Source organism: Apus apus, chromosome 28, assembly GCF_020740795.1.
Source record: "Apus apus isolate bApuApu2 chromosome 28, bApuApu2.pri.cur, whole genome shotgun sequence".
Classification (NCBI taxonomy): Eukaryota; Metazoa; Chordata; class Aves; order Apodiformes; family Apodidae; genus Apus; species Apus apus.
The window spans coordinates 1,267,500-1,286,996 of record NC_067309.1 but is presented as its reverse complement, the minus strand read 5'-3'; the positions used below and the strand labels follow the sequence as shown (position 1 = coordinate 1,286,996).

Here is a 19,497-nt window from a genome sequence, read left to right as displayed (position 1 = left end):
TGTGCTCCAATTTTCATCCATTACTCCTTGTCCTATCACTGGTCATCACTGAAAAAAGCTTCACTCCATCTTCTTGACACTCACCCTTTACGTATTTGTCAACATTGATGAGGTCACCCCTCAGTCTCCTTTTCTCCAAACTAAAGAGCCCCAGCTCCCTCAGCCTTTCCTCATCAGGGAGATGTTCCACTCCCTTCATCATCCTTGTGGCTCTGCCCTGGACTCTTTCAAGCAGTTCCCTTCTTGGAACTGAGGGGCCCAGCGTTGGACACAACACTCCAGACGCGGCCTCACCAACGCAGAGACCCAGCCCCCTCAGCCTTTCCTCATCAGGGAGACGCTCCCCTCCCTTCCTCATCTCCGTGGCTCCAACAACCGCTGCAAACCCTGCCCCGGGGGCTCAGAGGGGCCGGACGAGCCTCTGAGGGGCCGGAGGACCCGCCGGGAGGGGGTGGGGGGAGCCCGCCCGGGCGCTCCCCGCGCATGCGCGGAGCTAACGGTCCGAGTTGGGGAGGGAGGCGTGGCCGAGCCCCGCCCCGCCCCGCGCGTGCGCGGTGCGCGCGGGAGGTGCCGCCCCGGGAGGGCTGCGGTGGCCGCCTCAGCTGCGGCCGCCGGGCGGGAGGAGGAGGCGGCGGCGGCGGCGGCGGCGGAGGAGGAGGAGGAAGAAGAGGAGGATAATGGCGGCGGCCGCGGCGCTGCGGGCCTGGTTCTGGAACGAGCGGTTCTGGCTGCCGCACAACGTGACGTGGGCGGACCTGGCAGGGGAAGCCGGCCCGCCGGGGAGCGGGCTGCAGTACCCGCGGGCGGGACACGTTCTCTCCGCCTTCCCGCTGGCGCTCGGGATCTTCGCCGTGCGGTTGCTGTTCGAGAGGTGAGCGCGGGGCCGGCTGCCGGGGCCGCGGGGCTCTTCTGGAGGCCGGGACGCTGCCCGCTGCCGCCGCGGGGCCGGGCGCTCGGGGAGGCCGCCGGTGTCTCTTAGCAACGGGCCCCGGGGCCGGGCCGGAGGCGAAGCGGGGCAGGCCGGGCCCCGCCGAGGCCTTCCGCGGAGGCCTTGGTATCTCCCGAGGCCCTTTTTTTCTGTGGAAAGGGACTGTTGTGTAAGCCGGGAAAACCTGTCCTGGGGGCCGCTGTGTCTGTCACGACGTGCACAAGCTCGCAGGGCTCATTTCTCCCTCGGCCCGGGATCTCCAGGAGGTAGCGGTGCCTCGTGTTGAGGCAGCGCGAGAGAAAACTCCGCAGGGAATTCACTTTTTATTTCTCCGCCCCTGCAGAAAAACCTCGGCTGGGGCGAGTCAGACACAACCGCTCTGCGGTCGCTTTGCTCAGTGTTGCTGGTCTCTGCCTTTATTGTACTTTCCTTATGAGTTCTTGGATGAGGAAATAGGGCTGGTTCACATGGCCTGGTGTATTATTAAACAGTTTGTGGCTCCTCTGCATCTCAGGCGTGATACAAGTGCGTGCAGATCATCCTATCTGCCCATAAACAGGTGTCGTGCAGTTGTTTCTCATTTGCTTGAGTATCCATAAACATGGGATGTTAACTCATCCCTGGGGGCAAAGGTTTATCCTCTCCACGGTGTGTTTCTCTTACAGCCACACACAGATCAGACTGCGTGGGTGACAAAGGTACTAATTAGTGAAGCCGCTTATTTAGGAAATCACTTGGGTGAAGCAGATCAAGACACCTTGTATTCCTACTTAAAGAGTTGATTTAATCCTGAATTTCTGCACTGAAAGGGCAGAAGAATTTCTAGGCATGGAAAGGGCTGGAGGACTGAAGTGAGTTGGTTTTGGTTTGTGGGTTTTTCTGTAAAGTGTGAATTTCCCTGAGTTTTCATAAACTAAACAAGAAGAGAACTGGAATGAGGTAAAGAGACAGGCAAGCTGTGGAGAAAAATGAAGCAGGAGAGAAGCTGGAGAGGCTCCTTTTTTTTTTTCCTCCACTTTATCTTTCTGTCCTCCAAAATTAAAAAGGCAGAAAAGCTTCAGAAAACTCCTTGCAGCTCAAACGAGTGCAGAGGACCCAGGAACACACGTGGCAGTGCCAGAACCTCAGCTCAGCGTGCTGCTGCTTCTCTGGATCAAATGCTCACTCCTGCCAGCAGACAAGGAAGGGGAGTTGTGAGACAGGATGATACCCCTGGAAGGGAGATGATTGTAGGAAGGTCTCCTCAGTTCCCAAGCCCTGTTTAGTCCAGGTGTCTCAGTCTGGGGAAGAAGTGCAGAAAGTTCTCTGGACTATGAGATGTTAAGAGAGAGACAGTGCATCCTGCCCCACGCCTACTGGCAGCAGTTACTTTGTCCTGATAATATCTACCTGGTTTGTGAGATTCCTTTTGCAGAGTTCGTTTAGGGAGGAGTCAAATTGCAAATTAAGTCCTCTGCCCACACAATAAAACCTAGAGGCCATGGCCTGGCTCCTGAGAGTTTTGTTCCTTTTTTTTTTTTCAGCTGTGTCTGTGTGATGCTGTCTCAGTGGCTGCATCCTGGACTGAGCAGGTGGTGAGAGCAACAGCCAGGGCAGCTTCCAGGACGTTTATTTTACAAGACACTTAAGAAATGCTTTTCTCTTTCTTTCTGCCACTCTGGACGTGTCATAAAAGTTCAGATTTGTCTTCATAAAATCCCGTTGTGCCTATACAGTGATTCAGGCTTTGGGGATGGTTGTGTCAAATGTCTTCCTTGACACACATTTGGCAGTTGACCTTGATGACTCAGAATTTGAATTATATACTTGTGCAGCTCTTTTGTTTGAGCTTTGCCTCATTTCTTGCTTTTCTTCTTTGGCTGTAGATCTTCAGCGTAAGGAAGTGCTTCTGTCACACTGACACACTTGTGCTGACACATGTTGCCATTAGTGAATGCTCCTATAAATTAACTTTTGCATCATGTTGGTAAAATATTCATTAGGCTGAGTGTGGGAAGTGTGTGGCTCTAGAGATGAGGCAAGACTGGTGGAGGAAGGTAAAGTCCTGTTGAGCTGCAGAGGGGTGGGATTTTTGTGCAGGCAAGATAAAGAACTTCTGCCCACAAGTTTGTGGGTTTGGTTTTTTCCTTGACTACACTTGTTATTTCTCCTTACAAATCTTGTCCTCCTGCAGGCACAACAAAAAAAATAAATCCCAGGTATCTTGAGGCCTGTTATTCATATGATGTGTTTATAATTACTCTGGAATGCCCTTCAGTAACAGATATGCTTGTTACTCTGCTGGTCTGAGGAAGGATCTGCAGCTTGTGCTCAAAGTGGGAGGGAGAAAAGAAATTATTTTAGATGTTACTTCATCAGGTCTGCCTGGAAAAGTAGGGAAAGTTGTGGAATGAGGTGACTTAATCTTAACACAGTGACAGAGAGAGAATATGCAGAGACACACTCTTACTTCGAGTGCATACTTCATAAATCTGTTTGGCAGATGGTTCTTCCTTTTCAGAGCTGTAAGAGGGAGTCTCCAGACAAACCTGAATGTTCCATAAGGAAGGATTCAGCCTTTGGGTTTGTGAAGTACCTGGGACGTGGTTGTTGTAACGTATGAGTCTGTGTACTTGGAAATTGTTGCTTTCAAAATCAGTCTATCTTAACAACTAGTGTGAAAAAGGTAGCTTGGTAGGTATGACTGAAGCCAGTGAGCTCATAAAAGTGTAATATAAGTGTTTAAGTGATGATAATTCCTCGCTGGCAAGGTGTGGCAGTCAGTTGGCCTTGGGAATGGTTGCTGTGGTTAAGGTTTCAGTGGAATCATAAAATAATTTAGATTAAAAGGCACCTCTGGAGATCGCCTTGTCCAATCCTCTCCTCTGAGCAAGGCCAACATCTCAGTCAAGTCAGGCTGCTCATGGTCTTGTGCTGTTCAGTTTTGAGTATCTCCAAGAATGGAAATTTTACTTTCTGGGCAGTGTTTTGGTGCTTAACTGCTGTTGCTGGGGAGAGATTTTTCTCTGTGGGATACAGTGCAAAACTTGCACATCTGAAAACCTGTTCTGTGGCCAAACTGTAAAATGCCACCGAGGTGTGAAGTGTGAGTTTTCCTTAATGAACTCCTGAAGGGAACAGCATCTCACCTGGATGCTTTTCTGACCAACAAGAGGGTTGTTCCCTTCATGCTCCACCTGCACCAGAGCTGGTTGAAGAGCTGGACTGTGGCTGCTCAGAGGGCTCATGAGCTGTGGCCAGCCCAGGCATGGCCACCCAGGAAGGACACTTGTCCCTTGCAGTCCCTTTGCACCAAGCCATCACTTACAGAGTCAGAGAAGCTACATTAGACTTCCTTAAAAGTCATGACATCCTTTCCTGTCAGCCTTTTTCCTTCCTGTTTCTGGGACTACCTCCCTTCTCTCTGTTGTGACTCGTGTGTTTGTTTTGGTGTCTGTCTGCTGCTGTGCACCCAGAGATGTTGGGGCTTCTTTTGGTTTGTTCTTTGGTCACCCACATGCTTGATTAATTTGAGTCCTGTACCTGTAGCCTGTTCCTTACTCTTGATTATTGATTTTTTTTTTTTTTGACACATCTGTTTCTTTTCCCCGAGCCTACTAGTGCAGGAAGTCATAGAATCCTGTAACAGTTTGGGTTGGAAAAGACCTTTCAGATTAACTTCTCAGGAATAGTTTAATGCAAAGCTTTGAGTTTATTGTGGGTTTTGTTTGGTTTGTTGTGTTTTTTTTTTTTTTGGGGGGGTGGGATTCAATCTTTAAGTCCCGAAGTGAATTATTTCTGCCTTTTTTTTTCCCTTGAGGAGGTGCTGTTTCTGCTTTCCTTGATGCTTCAACTTTTGAATTCTAGAATAATGACAAGCCTTTGTATAGATCACTAAGATTTCTTAACCATTCTTTCTCTTTTTACTTCTTCCTCAAACAAAAGAAGACTCTCCTGAATAAGAAATTAATCGAATGTTCAGATTTTTTTATTTTTCCAGCTTTCCTCTCTTACCTGAGGAAACTAACCCAAACTGAGTATCTTCAGGCCAGGTTTTTTTGTTATTAACAGAGCTGTAAGCACCATGTCCCAGAAAATGAAATAAAGATATTTGACATCTTGTAAGTTCACATGGACTTCTCTGCTATTATTGTGGTATATCCTGTAGGAAAGAAGAATATAAAGATGTGCACTTGTGTGGAAGTCTGGCCAAATGTTTCATAACTCACATGATTTCTGGCGGGTGCTCTAGATGATAGAGGAAGCAGAGAGCCTTTTGAGCCAAGCTAAAAGGAAATCACCTTTTTCTTTTATGATTTATTTTTTTTCTGTTAATGCTCTGACTTTTGAACAGGACATTTGAAGAGATGGGTCAGGACAGTGGAACCTGGGGCCACTGGTGTCTCCTGTGTGTTCTGAGAGCAGGGGAGTTCCTTTAGGATTAGTCATGAGTTGATCTGTAATTTCTCAAGGAGAAAACCCCACAACCTGTGTCTGCTCTTGAGTCAGAGCTGTTTGTTACTGAAGCACTAACAATGTGCTCCCAGGAATGAGTGCTGCTGGGACACTTAGAGTCAGGATTCTCCTGAATTTTTCTCTCTCCTTTTAAACACAAGGAAAAATGATAACAAACGCAGTGTTTGGAAGAAGCATTTTCTGCTGGATGGAATACATCTGTGGAACTTCTCTTCCTTTCACTTATCTCTGAAACAATCTGTTTTGGAGAAAAGTGGATTCAGTGATGCAAACATTGGGTCCTTTTCAAAATCTGTTTTGAGAAACAAGTTCTTTGTGCTCTTTCTCTCAAAAATAATTGATTAAAACTGTAAAAGTTGCTTCTTGAAACCCCTCTCCCAACAGGAGACAAAACAGTTTCAGGTTCAGGGAACACGTGTATTTTCCTTGGAATCCTGTGCCCATTTTGACACAAAGGTTAAGCAAAACCTACTACTTTTTCAAGGTGTATAAATTCAATTTAGTTGCCAAAGGAGGCTGGTTTTCAGAGTGTGAAAAATTCTGTGCTATAAAATTCACAAAGTGTTAGATCAGCATTTGGAATATGTAGTGCATCCAGGGCTGAGGGAGACATTGAGATCTTGGTTCTTCCAGACTGAGTACCTTCTTGCATCTTCCTCTCTCTCCTGAAGGAAACAAGCCACTATATTTTTCTCAAAGACAAAAAGCCAACAGAAAACAAACAATAACAACCTGTGTGTCTTTTAGGAACTGTCACTTGAGCTTCTCTGTGTTCTGAGCTTTGTGACACCAAGGCCCATTCTGAAAAGAAGGCATTTTGGTTATAGGGCTACAAGGGCTCTAGCATTTATGTTTGCAGAGGACTCCTATCAGTGATCTGCTATTATTTTATCTGCTATTGTTTTATCATTTCTGAGTAAATTCGGATCCTTACAAACCAAAGACTTCAAGGTGTGGTGTTTTTATACTTCAGATGTGTGCACTGTAGGTGCTGTCTGCAGTTGCCCTTTGGATTAATTAAAAGGTGTTACTTCACCTATGAAGAGTGAAGATCTTCAACAGCTTTTTGGACGGGTTGTGCAGTTGGTGACAAGTCAGGTCCTTGTGATTCAGGCAGAGGAGGGAAACAGATCCCTGGTTTTAATCCAGCTCTTTCTTTGGAACTCTTTCAGGTTTATTGCCAAGCCATGTGCCATAAACCTTGGCATTCAGGACAGTGGACCTCACAGAGCCCAGCCCAATGCAATTTTAGAGAAGGTGTTTACATCCATCACTAAGGTGAGTCATGATTCAAATTCTGCTGGAAAAGGAGGCCTAGAAGTAAAGGGAGGGGTGGGAGTTTTTTGCTTCCACTTGCCCTAGTTCAAGAGAAATGCATTTCACCCTGTGCATGCACAATGAGAAAACCTCTTATTTTACTTTGCCTCTGGCACATCCTTCTTGTAGCAAAGTAAATTCCCTTTATGGCTGAGCTAAGCTTTTGTGCACAGAAGAACCTTTTTTTATTCAGAAAAAGGTTTTGAGGCTTCATCCTTTAGTTCCCTGCTGTTGTCCAGCTCCTGCAAGAGGTGGTGATTCTTGGTTCAATAAGTTTCCCAGAATCTTTCCCTTTCTGTTGGAAAAGTGCTGCTCTTTTCCTTGAGATCTGTTCCTTTGCTGGTTTTATTGGCCAGTTGTGTGAATGCCTCCCTCTGCTTTTTGCCATCTGCTGTGGAGTTGGACAACAGCTGTCACAGTGGAAGTCAGATATTTGAGGAAGGTGTTCAGTCAATGGAACTGTGCCCTGATAAAGGGTAGGACATTGAATGCTGGCAGAAGGTGTTCCTCTTGATTGTTTCATGGCCTTTCTTTCCGTGCTCCTTCACTCCAGCATGACAGAATTCCACACTGTCTGTGCTCTGGGTGTTGACAGTGAGATCCATGCAGACAGTGTGATAGATTTTCATTAAAGATAATGAAATGGAAAGTTTTATGTTCTGGTTTTGTGATGCTGAGCTTCATTTTGAGTGGAGCAGATAAAGAGCTCAGTAAATGGAAGGGAAATTCTATAAAAGCTTTACTAAAAGTGGCCTCGTGGGAACATGAACATTTTGAGATGTTTGGAATGATGTGTGAACTGAAAAGTCTGTGAGATTTGATGCTGTTTGTGGGGATGATTTTATGCCAGGGATGTCCTTGAAATGAGTGGTTAGGAAGCCCAGGAGGACACATGCTGTGCAAAATGCATCCAGCTTATGAAAGCAGAGCTGTGTTCAGCTGTACCAGGGTGCTCGTGGCTGCTGTTGCACTTGGAGAAGTGGATGTGGGGTGGCACTGGGGCAGGGGGAGAATTTCATTGCTCTGAAGTCAGAGCTTTGTGAATTCCTGGAGGCAGGTTCACTTCCAAGTGTCTGGCAGCCCAGACCATTAAAGCCTGGTTAAGTGCAGGGAGATTTGGTTGTGGTGGGATTACAGTCACGGGCTCAACAGTGAAAACCAAATGACAAGTAATCTTGCTTTTCAGCTGCACTGTCTGGAGATTCTATTAAATCAGAATTCTGCAGAGTTCTTTGGGTTTGTATGTAACTCCAGTAGTAAAATGTGTTTATCATCTTTCAGTTGTAAGAGCTCCCTGGCAGAGCTTGTTAAAAGGATAGTGGTCTGAAACTAATGTGGCTTATCTCACCACTGGGCCATTGTGGAGGTAGTTATCAGGTTTTGTTCACTTTGTCTCTTATAAATCCATTTATGTCATTCTTCAGACAAATGAAACTGCCCGTTGAGTTTCCAGTCAGAGAACAGTGCTAGATTATTCGTCATGCAATTATTTCTCTTTTCAAATTTAATTTTGTTAATAAACTTTGCTAATGGAAATGACAGCACCTCTGTGGTGCTCTTTTGGAATACAGAAATATCTAGAGTGTTAAACCAACTCTTGCTTTGAAGTTTCCCTTCAATGTGTTCAACTCTGGTTTTCCTGAGCCCTGGACTGTTTGAATTGGTGTGCAGGTTTTAACAGGTAGGACGGGACATTTTAAAAGCTGCTCCTCCTCCCAAAGTAAGAAACAGAACAATTGCATTCTTTGTTATAATGTTCTGCCAAATGATGGGATAGATGCGGAAATGTTAAACCAAAAGCATTCTGGATAATTAAGTAATTAGTGGCTTATGAAGGTTAAACATGAATGAACATTTGTGGCCATGGGTTCCTGCTTCTGTACCAAATGCCTTCCTAGTCTGTGGGGTTTGTTACCTGTGCATCCTTTCTGTCACGGTACAGAGGGGATCTCAGACTGCAAGTAGGTTGAGAAGTAGGAGAAATGACACTTGTTTCGTTTTCCTTTAGTCTCCAGATGGAAAAAGGTTAGAAGGCTTGTCAAAGCAGCTAGACTGGGATGTGCGAAAGATCCAGCGCTGGTTTCGTCACCGGAGGAACCAGGACAAACCCACCACCCTCACAAAATTTTGTGAGAGCATGTATGTCTGTGCAGAGGCCAAGATGTGGCTTCATCTTATAGCTCCAGCTGTGTGTTGTCTTCTCTAACTGGACCTGTGGTCAGCTGCTGATTTAAATGGGTGTCTTGGGCTTGGCTGGGGGAAGGTAGATTCTCTTCTAAGCAAATGAAAGAAGTGAGGAGTGTTTTTTAGAATTCAGTGTTGTAAAATATTTTGTATGTGTGGATGAGTGACCAGAAGACGTGCAGGAGTCATTCCTGCCCACCCTGAGCAGCTTTAGCTAAAGGTGGCACCTCAGTGTGCATGTGTGTCCAGATGTGTGTGCACAGTGTCATTGCACTGAGGGCTGGGCTGGTGTCTCCACACTTGTGTTGGAGACCAGCATTTGTTTCCAGACAGAACAACCTCCTGGCTTACACAGTGATGGACAAACCCTTGAACAGACACCTCTTGGGTTCCTGTTCTTTCCATTTCAGTTCACTCTCTTGTCCTTTGTTTCTTTCTGAGTTACCTGTAGTTACCTCTGGTAGTCTAGTAGCATCTGCATTTTTTTTTCCTGACTTGTTATTTCTTCTGTGCTGGTTTCTTTCCTTTCTAGTAACTTTCTTCATATTAATTCTTCCCCCCAGTAACTTGTCTACTTAAAGCCACAAGGTAAGAGGGACAAATTCATATATTAGGATACGTTCTGGATAACAGAATATCTTGTTGTACATTAAATCATATGAATGATGCATGTTCCCTCTGAACTTTATTTCAGACTTGTCTCTTGATGCAAACTTGTGTGTGCTGGGAAAGCTTTTCAATAGGTTTATCTTCATTAAATGTTTGCAAATGAAGGGATTACCTTTTGGGGGGTGAAAGCTTTTCAGGTGTCAAAATTGGGTGGTTTTTTTTTTCACACCTGTTCCAGTTTTTGTTACAAATGCTGACCAAAAGCTCTTTCTCTTTCATAAGTGTAATTTTTTTTGTTTCTTCCAGGTGGAGATTTACATTTTATTTAAGTATATTTTTTTATGGAATCAGGTTTCTCTGGACGGTGAGTTGGTCTGTCACCCCCACCCCTGGTTCTGTGGGCCATGCAGTTGGGTTCTGGTTGTTCTGCAGAAACAGGGGGGCTTTGGCTCCTGTGTCAGCCCTTCAGGGCTTGCACCCAGCTTAAACCAAAGGGGTTTAGTGGTGATAATCACCTTTATGTTCCCTTGTTTGAGATCCTTGGGTTTCTGTTTAAGGACCTTCTTCCCTGCCCATGCAGGGGGGACTAGATGATCTTTAAGGTCCCTTCCAACCCAAACCATTCCATGATTCTTTACACTATAGGAAAGTTCTACAGATCTCTTTATGGAAATGTTAGAAACTTTGGGGACAGAACTGAGTCTTTGGTTTGTGAGGTGTTTTGGTTTTATTGTTGTTCAATTTTATTGCTGTCTGTATTTTTCTCATCTCCCTCCTGAAGGGACAGAGGTTCATCTCTGGGGGTCTTTAGTAGTATTAGGGCTGCTTGATTATCCTTTGAACTTCCATTGCAGTGTCACTTGCCTTTGACTGCAGAAAGAATATTTTAAATCACTAGGATGTTTTATAATACATTTAGCTTGAATGGTAGCATCAAGATACAATTCCAGGGTGACAGCACTGTAGGGATCAGCTGCCTTAGGTGACAGGGAAGAATAAACCCAGGGAATAACAACTTCTCTTTCCCCCTAGGCACCCTGGTTTTGGGACACACGACAGTGCTGGTACAACTACCCTTTTCAGGTAGGAGATGAACACTTGCCAGGGCCCATCTTTTTGCACAATTTCAGGTTTCCTTTTGTTAGTGGTAGCAAATGGAAGCTCAGCAGACCTGGGTGCTTCTCAGTACTCTGTGGGGTGGCTGGTGCACAGGCTGCAGCTGAGGAGCTTTCCAGTGGCCATCCCTTTTGGAAGGCACAAGGATGGCAGTTCCTCTTCCTCTCCTCTGATCCTGGTTAGGTTTCCCAGCAGTGTTTCCTCAGCTAGAGCTGACTCAGTTCATTTTATAGTTACTTGCTGCTGAGATGAATAAAAGTGTAAAAAAATAATAATTCTGCATAATAAAATGATACTGGTAACTTATATGCAGTGTTGTTTTCATGGTGCAGCAGAGGCCAAGGAGCCTGTGTCAGTGCCTGGGTGTCCTAATCCAAGAGGCTGCACTATCATGTGTTGTAAATATTGACAAGGGAATCTTACTCCTTTTAATAAAGCTCAAACACACACGTGTGTGTGACTGAGCCTGGAGTGGAGCATCTGATGCTTAAGCTTCTTTTTACTAAACCTTCATTCTGGATCTTTTACCTTATGCCTCAGCATTCTAGAGGAACAGAGTGGGATGGGAAGGAAGCAAAAAGTCAATTTTCATGTACATTTTAAAGTACTTTGCCTCTAATTGTGCTATCTTTGTTTGTTTTCCAGCCTCTAACATCCAGGCTTTATTATTACTATATTTTGGAGCTGGCCTTTTATTGGTCTCTCATGTTTTCTCAGTTTACAGACATTAAACGGAAGGTGAGAGAAACCAGAACTGCACTAACCACTTTGCTCAGTAGATGGGACTAACAAAAAATGGGAGTGTGCCTGCCCAGGAAAGCCAAAGCATAGTCAAATCTGCACTTTCTTCCTCATTCCTGGCTGTGTGTAGCCCACCTCCTGGAATCCCTGCCTCTCCTGGGAAAAGGGAGGAGCAAACCTGACAGGCAACCTGGTGTATCCTTGAGTCTCTTTCACCTTCCAGGGGAAAGGGCAGAATCACTCAATACCTCCCAATAAAAAAGTTATCAAACCATTGTGTAAAAGTAGATTTAATTAGAAGGCTTGCAAGAAAACAGGAAAATGAGATGCTCAAAGCAGTACCTTGCTGAGCTGGGTGAGAAAATGGCAACACTGCAGCAATTATAAACCTTGGTTTGAAGCTAATTTTTCATGTGTGCAGCAGAACTGGTCACGATTCCCAGTCTGATTCCAGTCTGGGATTTGGCTTCTTGTTGCTGTTGGAAAACAGTTCATAGTCAGTGATGGTTTATTGCTCCTGTTCTACAAACTGTAAAGTAGCAAATGATCCCAATTCTTGCACTGACTGTTCAAAAAGAAAAGTTTGCCTCGGATTTTTTTTTTTTCTGTACTGAAATATTACTGGGAGAGAATCTCAGGGCTGCAGAGAGGGAGTGCTTACCAGCATCTGTGGTACTGTTTATAACATTTCATGTTGTTTATAATATTTAGTGCTGTACTCTGGCTTAAAGTGGGTGATGTTCCCCACTGCAGGGAAGGCACATGGACAGGGAAGTGGTGAAGCCAGGGGGTTAAACTGGAAACCAGCCCTGGATGTATGTGCATTGTAAACATTTCTTTAATGAAGTGGCCTTGTTCTTGCTGCTGGGTTATCTCGTGTTCTGTGCCTGCTCTGGCAGCTCTTGGTGCTGACCACAGCAGCAGACTTGCAGTGTGTGCCCAGAGCTGAAAGCACCAGCAACATGACTGGAAAACCAAAAGGAGCAAAAAATCAGGGGCTTTTTTTTGTCCTATCCATCTGTTCACTGGGGTCTGCTTATCTTTTCCTTGCATGTGTGCCAGAGAGACTGTGCTGTGCCTGTGTGTGCAAGGTTCTGACTTCCCAGGAGCACTAATGCTGGGAGACCTTTCTGGAGCCTCCAGAGATGCTGGTTGGTGTGTGATGAGCTGTGCTTTTTGCGGAGTTAAAGAGTCTGAACTGAAGTAAAACCTGTGACCCCAGTTTTGTGGCTCAGTTCCAAACCTTTGTATTTGTTTGACAGCCAAAGAGTCGTGATTAATATTAATTTTTTTTTCCTTATTTCCAGGACTTTCTGATCATGTTTGTCCATCATTTGGCTACAATTGGACTCATCACGTTCTCTTACATGAATAATATGGTGCGGGTTGGAACTCTGGTGCTGTGTCTCCATGATGCATCAGATTTCCTTTTAGAGGTCAGTTTTCTTTGAAATCTTTGCATGCTGAATGCTCAGGGGAGCAAGCTGACTTTCCCATTCTTAATCAGCTACATTAAATATGCCAGAAAACTTGTGCTGCTGATCCTGCCTTGTCAGCTTTTCCTCATAACTGCCTTAGTGCTGAGAATAATCCCTCAATGTTCCAAACGCCTTAAAAATGTGATGGCTTGAGGGTTTTTGAAGCTCTACAGCCTGGTAATTACATGAGTGCACAAAGGGAATAATATTCTCATCTTTCTTGTCTCTTCTAGGCTGCAAAGCTAGCTAATTATGCCAAGTACCAACGTCTCTGTGATGCTTTCTTCATGCTCTTTGGTGTCGTGTTCATCGTTACACGGTTGGGCATTTATCCTTTCTGGTGAGCACCTTGAGCTGGGAGGTCTTGTTTGTTCTTTCAATCCTTTAAGCAAAACCTGTGTATTTAGACTTTTTGCAAGCATTCCAGCCTGTCCCTCAAGGCAGCCTGGAGCTGCAGACAACCCCAAGCACTGTGTGGAGCAGTGTTCGCAACTCAGGGTATGAAGAAACCTCTCAAGAGGCAGCTGAGGGAGTGTGAAAAGCCACCAGAATCCCAGTGCACAGCTGGTCCCTCTGCTCCTGCTGCAAAGTGATGACAGTGCTTGTTGGTTGGAGCCAAGTCAGCCAAAATCTGCTCTGAAAGACTTAAAGGGTTGTTTGATTCTCTTAAGAAGTTTTGGAATTAAGTTACAAGTGAGGCATGGTCTCTTGAGGTAAATTTGATTTTTAAGTATCTGGCTTAGTCATCAGTGCAGTTTCTGATTCTTATGACACTTGTGTCCTCTCCTTGTGTCGTGACTGTTCTGAACCAGAAATAAGTCTTAGGTTTCTTGGGAGGTAAAAGCTTGGCTAAATGGCTTACAGCTAATCATCCTCTAATGAGATTCCCTCTCAGGTCAGGCTTGGTGAGGTTCTGCTGCTGCTGAGCTGCTACCCACTTGATTCTGTGTAAAAAGAGAGAGGAAAATTTGGTCACAACTGATGATCATTCCGTTTATTTTGGATTTATTGGATATATTGATTTCCCAGGCAGTGGGCAGCTTGCATTCCCCTTCTCTTGGGTGCCCTGATCAGGCAGAAACCACACTCACACTTTGCTGTTAGGGTTGCAATTAAAGCTCTGCTTTCTTTTCCAGTAAATGCATCAAAGGAACCTGGAGAAGGAAGAGCTTTAATTCTTAGTTCTTCAGAGGCTCCAGTGACAGATGAGAGAGTTGTCCTTGTTTTTATTGCTGTTTGTCATCAGGTGATGCTCTTGCATCAGGCTCTTGCTGGGCAAGTCCTGTAAATCTTTAATGCATTTTCCACTGCCTGAAATGTAATTCCTCATCTTGGTAGGGAAATCTGGCAAGCTCACAGTGCTATTGCAGACCCTTTGCTATTTCACTGCACGTGTGTTCCCTTCCCTTATTAGACAGAACATCAGATCTCTGGAATTGCATTTAATTCCCCCATAAACTGGCTGTCAGTTACCTGCTTTTGGAGCTGCATTTTGAGGGGCTTGGGTTCTTGTTTGAAAGGATTGTTTTTCTTGTGAAATGTTAAAAGCTGTGTGAAGTTAATGACTCCTTTAAAGGTCTCTCCATACCTCCCTACTTCATAAAATCTAAAGTGTTTATTAAATTACTTAAGTACTGGCAATAACTCCCAGCAACAAGAACAGCAAAACAATAATGAAAGCACGAAGCTTTGTCCATAAAGCAGCTTCTAGTCCTCCAGCTTGGCAGGAGGAATCTATTAAAAACCTTAAAAAAAAAAACCAGAAAGGGAAAAGAATAGTGCAGAGGAGGGAGGCTGGGAACAAAATTCCTTCCTGGTCTTTAAGTGTGGGTGAAGTTTGCCCAAGTATGAACGTGTTAACAGTTGTTTTGGTGACCAGAGCAGCTTGACATCACTTCCTGTCGTTATTATAAATGTTCATGCTTTTGAGAAGGAAATTGGCAGCAGATCTTGTATGTGTAACCAAACTGCAGAACATTCACATCTTCTGTTGGTTGCTCAGTTCAAATGTTTCTCATTAGCTTTAGTCTGGCTCCTGACTCTGGCAGGAGCTGAGCTGCATCATTGCTCTGATGAGGAGCAAAGCAGCAGATGCTTCAGTGAGCTCCAGGCTGCTGTGCATCTGCCCTCTCAGTCTTCATCTGTGTTTCTGCATCTCTTCTAGGATTTTGAACACAACCCTGTTTGAAAGCTGGGAGCTGATCGGTCCTTACCCTTCCTGGTGGCTCTTCAATGGGCTCCTGATCACCCTGCAGATCTTGCACATCATCTGGTCCTATCTTATCGTCCGCACTGCCTCCAAGGCCCTGGTGAGGGGAAAGGTAAGATGGTTGCTGCTTTGGGGCCTCTTTCTTAGGGTCACAGAAGCATGGAAGGGTTTAGGTTGGAAAGGACCTTCAAGACCATCCAGTCCCAGCCCCCCTGCATGGGCAGGGACACCTCCCACCAGCCCAGGCTGCTCCAAGCCCCATAAAAGATACCTTGAACACTTCCAAGGATGGGGCAGCACCTTAAAGATCATCTGGTGGCTCATCTGGGTGGTCTTGAAGGTCCCCTCCAAACCATTCCATGATCTAAAGATCCTCTAAATCCCACCCCCTGCATGGGCAGGGACACCTCCCACCAGCCCAGGCTGCTCAGAGCCCCATCCAACCCTTCCCACAGGCCCCGTTAAGCAATCAGGAGAAACTGGCCCCTTTGGTGAGGGCAGGTCCCAGTTCTGGAGGGATTTGCATCAGGAGGACTTTGTAGATGGTAGTTTTTTCTACCTTGGTTGCTCTGCAGCCTGGAGCTGCCAGGTTGTACAAAGGCAGGGCTGCTCTCCTCTCGTGCAGGGAAGTAAAACCATTTTCCAGGATGTTCAGAGACTGCAATAATAGTGATGAGGACAGACTTGTTCTGTACTTGTTTGGAGTTTCAGGTGACACGGGATGTTTTCCAGCTGGTTCTTGGGGTGTGATGGGAGGTTGTGCATCTTCCCCTGGGCCAGACGTGGAGCTGCAGGCAGCAGAGGGGTGATCAGAAGTGCAGTGGGGTTTGCTGGGCTCATGGGGTGCAGTCTGGCTTCAGTCCTGAGTGTTGGATTCTCATTTGTGTTGGGAGTCTTGGGGAGAGGGGGGGGTGAAATGACAGCAGCTGGTTGGCAACAGATACTGCCCTGAGAGCCAACAGAGCTGACTTCTGGCTGCAGCCTCAGTTGCCAAGCAAAAAGGTGTCATTGAATTGAAGCAGCATGAGACAGGCCAGCCAGGCTAGGAACTAATCTGACACCCAGCCTTCCCATCAGGACAAGCCACTTCCTTTGCACTACAGCTGATGTCATACCACAAATGCTTTTTAAAAAAATCAGATATTTGGTATTCTTATCTGAGTTTCTCTCATGGCTTGATTTTATTTTGTGTCTTGACTTCTCAGCTGCCCCTACACTTGGAAAGTAACCTTGGAAAACATTTCTGTGGTAGTTGTCTGTGTCATGATCAGGGGAGGCCACATTTTGGACTGAACACATGATCTTTTCATCTGCTCCCCACAGCTGCTGCTGCAAATGTCTGATTTTCTGTCTGTGCAGCTGTTTCTATATCCTGAGGTCTACATCTTTTTCCTTTCCTTGGTTCTCTCCTGTCCAGGTGACCTAGCCAGAGAAAGGACTCTAAGCTCTGTCTTCTTCATTCTTTTCTCCTTTTCTCTGTGCCAGATTGGAGCTGGACAGTTTCATCCTTTGCATGTAAGTGTGATCTGTGCTTCTATTTATCCACTGAAACAATCTGTTTCTGTTTCAAGGCTCAGACAAAAGCCAAGCTGTGCTCTTGGGGCTCTGGATGCCTGGTGCCTTCTCTTAAAATGTTCCTCTCCCTGGATGATACAGACCTGCTTCTGAAAAGATGCTGAAAAGCAGGTTTTTCCAAAGGTCAAAGCAGTGTCCTGGGGGTTTGTTCTCATCTGGCTGCTTGACCTTCACCTTCCTGCTTTCATATGCCCAGAGCCTCTCCTGTCTGTCCTTAGTGCTCATTCACCTGCCCTGGGGGGAGAGGACAGGAGCAGTGCAGGGGATTTGTGGAAAGGAGTCAAACAGGCACTTGTCCCCCAAATAACAGGAACCATTTCAAGGGATTTCTGCTTCCTCCCAGTGACCCTTTGAACTTCCACCATAGCCAGAGAGTGGGGAAAGATACCAAACGTTCTGGCAAGGGGCAGAAGCCAGGACATCCAGCAGGGCTGTCAAAAGATCCTGGAGATCATTAACTTCACCTGGCTGGCTGCCAGATCTGCCCTCCCCTTCAAAAAAACTTCCTGCTTGGTGCTGTTGGAAAAGCCCCGACTCAAAAGCAGGAGGGAGAAGGAAATGCTGAAAAATCCTGGGACCCAGCTGCGAGGTGGTTGCAGAGGGAGTAGCTGAGGGGCTGTGGAGGGGCGGGCAGAGCTCGGGCGGCCCTTGCTCTGCTTCTCGGGGCAGTTGGCGCCGGGTTTGTCGCCTCTTCCCTGCCCTCCCGCGGCATTCCCGGGCTGGACACTGCCCTCCCGCGGCATTCCCGGGCTGGACACTGCCCTCCCGCGGCATTCCCAGCCCCCGGCAGCACCGCGTGCCTGGAGCTGCTGCGGGAGGTTCCACGTCCCACCGACGAATCAAAACTCGGCTGGATTTGCAGCCAAAGCCCTAACTCGGCCGAGCAGCTCTAGATTTCTAGGCTGAGATGTTCCTTCTGTTCCTGAGAAGGTGTTGACTGGATTGATTGTTGTCTGTGTCCTCCAGCCCCCTGTCCAAACAGGCTTTTTGCTTGTAAAAAGGTTTTCCTGTACGAGCTACGAGCTGTGTGAATGGGAGGCACTGTGTGCAAATAGCTGATAAACACAGCTGGTTAATTTTTAAAGTATCAGAAGTTGCTCCCTGTAGGACAGAATGTTCTCTGTAAAACAGAGAGAGAGCTGGTTTGGTTTTGCTCATCATCCCCACTGATGGTTATGGTGTGGGAAGTTTTGAAGATCCCAAAGAAATGGGGTGTTTGGACGAGCAGCCTCTGACCCGTGGAGAAAGCAGCTGTTGGGAGAGAAGAACCAGAGACCTGCAGTGTCCTCTGGCTGGGTGAGGGCAGGAGCAGTGCAGGGCTTCACAGAGGGCTTGGGAAATAGGGCTTGGATTTCCAGGCTGTGTTGGCATCCCTGACTGTGAGGGCAGGTCCCTCCCTGAGGGTTTGAGGCCTTTCAGGATGAAATGCAGGAGGTGATGTGAGCGAAGCTGCTTGTCACAGGGACACAACCAACTCACTGCTGCTTTCTGTCCATTTTTCACCTCCCCTTTCCCCCTGGGCACTGCCCCCTTCCCATCTGCCATGCTCAGGTGTCCAAGGATGACCGCAGTGACGTGGAGAGCAGCTCTGAGGAGGAGGAGGTGACTCCCCACAGCACAAAAGGAGTTCTCAGCACTTCCAGCAACGGTTCCAACCGCATCAACGGCCACGTGGGCAGTGGGCAGTGGACAGAAGAGGAGTAGTAAGGCTGCCAGGTGGCCTTGAGCAAACACAGACTTGTCTTCAGATATCCTAGGTGTGTTGAGCTCCACATTCCCAAGTGATCTTTAAATCAAGAGACCCCTTCCCCAGAAACCTCCAGCAAATCTGAAATGGGCACGATCCGGACCAGTCCAAGAGGCTTTGCACGACTGAAGGGATGAAGCCAAATGAGCAGGGCAGAAACCAAGCTGCAGATCTCACTTGAAGCCGTTTTGTACTTTCAATCTTAGCCCCGTCGATCTTTTGCAGAGGTATCTTTGTGACAAACTGGTTTTTACTGGGATCAACTCAAGGTGGAACAGGTTGGGGCTGGGCTGGCGGGGCCGGTTTGGTGCGGGGCAGGGTCAGCAGGTCTCCTTGATGCACTCCAGAAGCCACTGAAGAGCAGGGAGAACACAGGTCCCCATGGTTCCACCTCCCAGCTGCTCTGGCAGCAGCAGAGACTCCTCCTCCCAGTCCTGCTGGGAGTGCTCTGGGCTGGGCCAGCCTTGGAACTGGACTGTGCTACAACAGGGACCTTGTTCCCACCTCCCCGGGTGCTACGTGCTCAGGAGGTCACAGCTTCTATCTCTGCTGCCACGAGGGACCAGGCCAGTGTCTGCTGCCTCTTTTGGTGCTCCAAGCCCCTCTGAAGTCTTCAATCTTCTGAAATGGGGGAGGGGGGGTTGTTTATTGCCCCTGAGACAACTATCACAATACAAGCCTTTTAAATTGGTCTTCTTTCTGTTGCCATTTCTGGTTTTGAAGCTGTTTCTAGACCTCCAGGCTATGGCTGAGCTAGGAGCTGAGGGCAGAGCAGGGCTGCATTTATCTTGCCAGACAATGTTTCAGTCCTACTTGTTGGTATCTGGAGAGAGAAGTGGAAGGTGCTGCTCTGGTTTTGAGCAGAGGATTCAGGGGCTGGAAGAGCAGCCACACCCTGGGGCTTCTTTGTTGTTGTGTGTTTATTTTTTTTTAACTCGATGGTACTTAGGGGCAATAACAAGACCCGCGTGTCAATCATGAGCAGAATTTTGGAAACTTCTTGAGTTGTTACCATTTTATACCATTGTTTACTCTTCTCTCCGATTAAAAGATGCTTCAGAAACACGGTTGGCATGTTTGGGAAAACCCATCGAGGACATGGGCAGCCCTTTCCTGAGGGCTTTGTAAGGGGAAGGGG

The 19,497-nt window shown here is 46.7% G+C and overlaps 1 protein-coding gene across 6 annotated transcripts; it reads left to right on the top strand.

The window, feature by feature from the left end:
- Positions 1-667: 667 nt before the first annotated feature.
- Positions 668-19,422, top strand: CERS5 (ceramide synthase 5). 6 transcript variants are annotated; one of them, XR_007891718.1, is made up of 11 exons: positions 668-871; positions 6,556-6,661; positions 8,709-8,839; positions 9,800-9,857; positions 10,526-10,576; positions 11,255-11,347; positions 12,658-12,786; positions 13,062-13,168; positions 14,993-15,149; positions 16,455-16,552; positions 18,164-18,242. XR_007891718.1 is itself a non-coding variant. In XM_051641474.1 (11 exons), the coding sequence occupies exons 1-11, from the start codon at positions 678-680 to the stop codon at positions 18,314-18,316; spliced, it is 1,209 nt and encodes a 402-aa protein (XP_051497434.1). In that variant the 5' UTR covers positions 668-677; the 3' UTR covers positions 18,317-19,422. The 6 variants fall into 6 exon arrangements, 5 of the variants coding, with proteins under 5 accessions (XP_051497434.1, XP_051497431.1, XP_051497430.1 ...); XM_051641474.1 differs by having other exon boundaries at positions 16,523-16,552; positions 18,164-19,422; XM_051641471.1 differs by lacking the exon at positions 16,455-16,552 and having other exon boundaries at positions 11,327-11,347; positions 18,164-19,422.
- The last annotated feature ends 75 nt before the right edge of the window (positions 19,423-19,497 follow it).

Bases quoted from the DNA above. Each gene is read 5' to 3' on its own strand.
- CERS5 (XM_051641474.1), top strand. From the start codon at position 678: ATGGCGGCGGCCGCGGCGCTGCGGGCCTGGTTCTGGAACGAGCGGTTC. The intron at 872-6,555 runs GTGAGCGCGGGG...GAACTCTTTCAG, and splicing joins GTGCGGTTGCTGTTCGAGAG to GTTTATTGCCAAGCCATGTG. The intron at 9,858-10,525 runs GTGAGTTGGTCT...CTTTCCCCCTAG, and splicing joins GAATCAGGTTTCTCTGGACG to GCACCCTGGTTTTGGGACAC.